General features: G+C 41.5%; 1 protein-coding gene across 1 annotated transcript; it reads left to right on the top strand.

Annotated features, from left to right (window-relative positions):
- The first annotated feature begins 273 nt into the window (after window positions 1–273).
- On the top strand, window positions 274–3,662 carry ccl44 (chemokine (C-C motif) ligand 44). The gene is made up of 5 exons (XM_085151331.1): window positions 274–613; window positions 1,480–1,609; window positions 2,262–2,406; window positions 2,526–2,606; window positions 2,723–3,662. The coding sequence occupies exons 1-4, from the start codon at window positions 550–552 to the stop codon at window positions 2,562–2,564; spliced, it is 378 nt and encodes a 125-aa protein (XP_085007457.1). The 5' UTR covers window positions 274–549; the 3' UTR covers window positions 2,565–2,606; window positions 2,723–3,662.
- The last annotated feature ends 718 nt before the right edge of the window (window positions 3,663–4,380 follow it).

Below are 4,380 nucleotides of genomic sequence, written 5' to 3'. Positions count from 1 at the left end.
GAATGATCCAGATAAAGTTCAGATACTACCGCTTCTCCTACAGCCCATACAGCTGCAAACCATTTTACATTCATTTTGTTATTTGGAAATGAAAAAAAAAGCCAAATAACTGGATTTATCACGGGAATTAATATAAATGCTGCATGTTGAATACTTCTTGATAACTCGCCTTTTATCTATTTTGGTTCTCAATGAGAAAAATGCAGGAAAGCAAAGGAAAAAAGAATGAAGGGGTAATTTAACACCCTAAATGAAATAAATCAGGCCTGGCATCTTGAGTGAGGAGACTGAAAGGGAGAAATGAGGGAGAGGTGAGATGAATGTGAAAGAAAAAGAAGGAGGGAGTTAGTTGAGCATAAGAATGAAAATGGATAAACAGACGGTGGGAGGGAAAGACGGTAAGACAAAAAAGAGAGGTGGTAAAAGTGAGTGAGAGATGGGCAGGGAGGTATAAAGAGAGGGAGGGAGTAGTATAAGAGAGGCAGCCATAGAGGGAGAGGTGACAGAGTAGATTATCCTCCTCTCCTCTCCTCCTCTGCCAGCCTCATCATGTTCATGCTGCAGATGTTGACTGTTATCTCTCTGACTGTTATCCTCTTGGCATCTGTAGAAGGTAGGACATAACCATACTTTCTATGTGTGTGTGTGTTGCATGGCTTGCATGCACCCTGCAGGTGGACACTCTAGCATAGACGGTGATGGCGAAGACAGAAAAGGAAAGAAGAGGGAAAGAGGAATAGCAGCAGCAGGAGCAGCAGGGAGGGAGGCATGGATGTAAACAGAGGAGCAGAAATCACATCACACACACACACACACATGGAGAAAAGACAGCAACTGTGTCAGGGCTCAGTTCGCGTGATCGTATAGTCTTGTCTGTTTTCTGAAATGTAGTCAAAGCGCTGGAAGTGCACTGATGTGGCTGAGGATGGCTTCAAAATCATTTGTGGCATTACAAAGCAGCACTGTCCTATTTTGCTCCTGCTGCCTCACATCACACTTTCAGTTGTTTACAGATTTGGATGAAGGGACATCATGGCATTCCTTACACACAAACACCTCGCTTTTTCTACCACTTTCTCCCGTTTCACTGGCATGCTCGTATGTTTCTCAGCACAACGGGATGCCATTATAATTCCTCTGGCATTCTAGCGTGTGTCCATATGTGACTCTGCGTATATGTGGGGCATGTGCAAAATACTCTGCTTCGGTCTTTGCTAATATCAGAACAGGGACTTGACGGTGCTGAAAAACTATAAATATGAACGCTCAGATTTAGGGTCTGATAATCTGCAATAATTTCTATTATTTGAAACTTTTCTGCCTGGCGTGACGCTGCATTAGCATCCCGTTTTCACAAAAAAGTAATTATATGTGAAATCTATTCAATGATGTGAAACACCTGAAAGTTCAGCATCATTCTGGCAGTCGGCTTTCATTTCAGTGACTCATTTGTCTTCTTTTGTCCGTGTTATTTCCTAGCCATAGGTGTGCAGATGAAGAACGATGTCCAGTGCTGCATGCTATACTCCCACGGCAAGGTGCGTACCAAAGATGTGTTGCGGTTTGAGGTGCAGACCGAGGGGCCCGACTGCAGTATACAAGCCATCATGCAAGTATTTCAACTATCCACTCCTGGAGCTAAAGAGCACACAGCAATCTACAGGAATGGAAAATATGCCTCTCGTTAGAGGAGGGCAGAGCTTGGGCTGAGAGGCATTGTCATCTTTCCAGGTCATGTTGTTATGGCAGGGCTTAGAGCTGTAATTGCCAGGGAAGTGAAAAAGGAAATATGTGGGAATAACAAGCCATCTGAAAATACCTTCTGAGCCAGCTGAGCCCTGCTGCAGCCAGTCAGTCAGAACAGCAGGGTTTAGTTAAGTAAACTACATTGTGATACCTATTGTTTCCAGCAGGTCAGGGAAATCTGATGAAGCTGGGGAATGAATGCTTTTTCATGTGGCCCAGTTAACAAAAGCACTGAATTCTCATCCGTTGGATACAAGGCATTATTTTCGTTACCTGTTTTAGTTTGATCACAATTTATTCTTCGTTATACTAGGAGGGGAATACAAAATTCCCTCTTTATCATCTTATAGTATATAAATATTCATTTTAATTTGGGCTATAGCTGGCAAATACCTTTGTAGATCTCAGCATGATCTTCTCCTTCTGACAGCAGCACATTCAAATCGATGAAGCAAGCACATCCTTGTACTGTCATCCTGCAACTTCTGCACATAATTTGCATTTGTCTTCCAAAGACTGTACACGAAGAAGGCGGTGAAGTGTGCAGACCCCAGAGACCGAAAGGTAAAGAGGTTGCTAAGAAAGCTCATCCAGAGACAGAGAGACAAGGCCCGCCGAACCAAATGGTTCCTTTCTGACAACCTTCCTGTCATGTCAGAGGTGAGACGCAGTCTGTTACACGCCTACTTTACTGTATTCTACACCTGAGATGTAATAAAGGCAGCTTGATGAAGTGAAACTGAGGAGTGTTGTAAAAGTCATAATTTCCATGTCTTCAGGTCAAGAAGGACCACTTGGTGGTTCTCAGTGTGGAGTGATGGAGCGATGGAGGAAATATGGAGGAAAAGTTGTAGTCATAAGTAAGCCTCTTTTCCGTATGTTATTACTCATATAAACTTGGTATGTAGGCTACATGTAAAGTAAATCTCTAAAAGTCTCACCTGGGATTTTGAGCTGTCTTCCTGTGTTTCTGCAGGCCAAGTAAACTTTCAGCAGCTTGTCATCTTTACATGTCAAAGCTCGCTGACTCTCCAATCATCGTGTCTCTCTCTCTATCTACACTATCCGTCTCCCTGGGACTGGACCTGGGCAGCAATACATATTTAGATATTTAAGAATGAACTCTGCTTGAAATATTCCCAGTATGTGGCTGGAACATTCTCAACAAAGGGGGTGTTATTTGTAAGATATGTTGCAAAGATTTTTTTTAAAATGGCTTATACTGTTATTTGCCAGAGACTGCCTGAAAGTGTCTCCCTCTATAAAAAAGCATAACCACTCCTGGCTGATGTGAAATCAGTGAAACAGATGTAATGAAATGAGCAGTGATATGAATATTGTATATCACCAAGATACTCTTATGGTTATTTGTGACTTGTATACCTTAAATGTGTAATGACACTTCATACAGTAAAGTAGATGGGGTTTGGTTACGGTACACTGAGCGTGCAGAATATTGAGATAACATGTCTCCAGTGGTATGGTTTACAACTCCTTTTTCAGGCTATATTTGACTGTTTATAAAAAAAAAATCACAGTTGACTCAGAGTGAATGTTTCACCTGGATGCAACCTTCACTATATCGCAAGAGCAAATGTTCCTAATATTTTGTCCATTTTGTATATTGCGTGTTTGTAAAGTCCTGTATGAAATGTGACTCTAACACTAGGCCCTCAGGCATCAGCGACAGATTTAAGTATCTATTTGGAGTTTACATTTCTACGTTTCCACAATAGTTTGTCACTAAACTATGCCAAAGTGTTCATGATTCAGTTCACCACATGGCCAGGCTGTTAAAACTTAGAGGGCTCGACTGTGTGCGAAACACACAAGCATTGCATCGTAGGAGAATGCACTATATGTTAAAACACAGCATCTCGAGTGAACAATTTTATAAATAAAATCTGAAATAATAACTAGAAGGGCTGCAGCGTCTTTTTTCAATCTTGAGATGTTAGCGCATCGCTTTCTACAGCGTGCTACTGATGTAGCTCAAAGTCAAACAAAAAAGAGTGAAATCTCTCACAACTGCTGGATGATTAAACATCTGCACAGACATTCACTTTTATTTATATAGCTTCAAGTGCTTTAAAGGTAGAGACCCTACAGTAATCAGTGTTGGGAAGGTTACTTTTAAAATGTATTCCACTACAGATTACAGAATACATGCCCCAAAATGTATTCTGTAACGTATTCCGTTACGTTACTCAATGAGAGTAACGTATTCTGAATACTTTGGATTACTTAATATATTATCATGCTGTTTACAACTACATGAATGTACTATTGCTGTGATTTATTACTGTTACTGAAGGTCCGCGGCTCCGAACCGTAGTAAAGGGACCTCTGGCTAATACGGTGGGTTCTGTGTCGGGCTCGTAGCCGAAAACTAGCTTTACTTTGTTGTCTGGGTCAACTTTGCTAGCGAGAGACAGAGAGAGGCGTTGAAAGGCTGCTCCAACAGAACTTATTGTTTTTGGAGGAAAACACGAACACGGTGCACAGTCGAGTCTTAATAGCTTACTTACAACTGGGCTCGTCAGGCTCTCTTCTTGGCTGCAGTGGTTATTATTATATTTACATGCTTCCAGCTCCAGTTTTTGCTTGATGACAACTCGTACTTTTCCTTTTTCT

Source organism: Neolamprologus multifasciatus, chromosome 23, assembly GCF_963576455.1.
Source record: "Neolamprologus multifasciatus chromosome 23, fNeoMul1.2, whole genome shotgun sequence".
Taxonomy (NCBI): Eukaryota; Metazoa; Chordata; class Actinopteri; order Cichliformes; family Cichlidae; genus Neolamprologus; species Neolamprologus multifasciatus.
Note: the sequence above shows the minus strand (reverse complement) of the source record. Positions and strands in the feature narration are given on the sequence as shown.

Excerpts from the sequence above, each read along its gene's own strand:
- ccl44 (XM_085151331.1), top strand. The coding sequence starts at position 550 with ATGTTCATGCTGCAGATGTTGACTGTTATCTCTCTGACTGTTATCCTC. Across the intron at positions 614-1,479 it reads CCTCTTGGCATCTGTAGAAG|CCATAGGTGTGCAGATGAAG; the intron begins GTAGGACATAAC and ends GTTATTTCCTAG. Across the intron at positions 2,407-2,525 it reads ACCTTCCTGTCATGTCAGAG|GTCAAGAAGGACCACTTGGT; the intron begins GTGAGACGCAGT and ends CCATGTCTTCAG.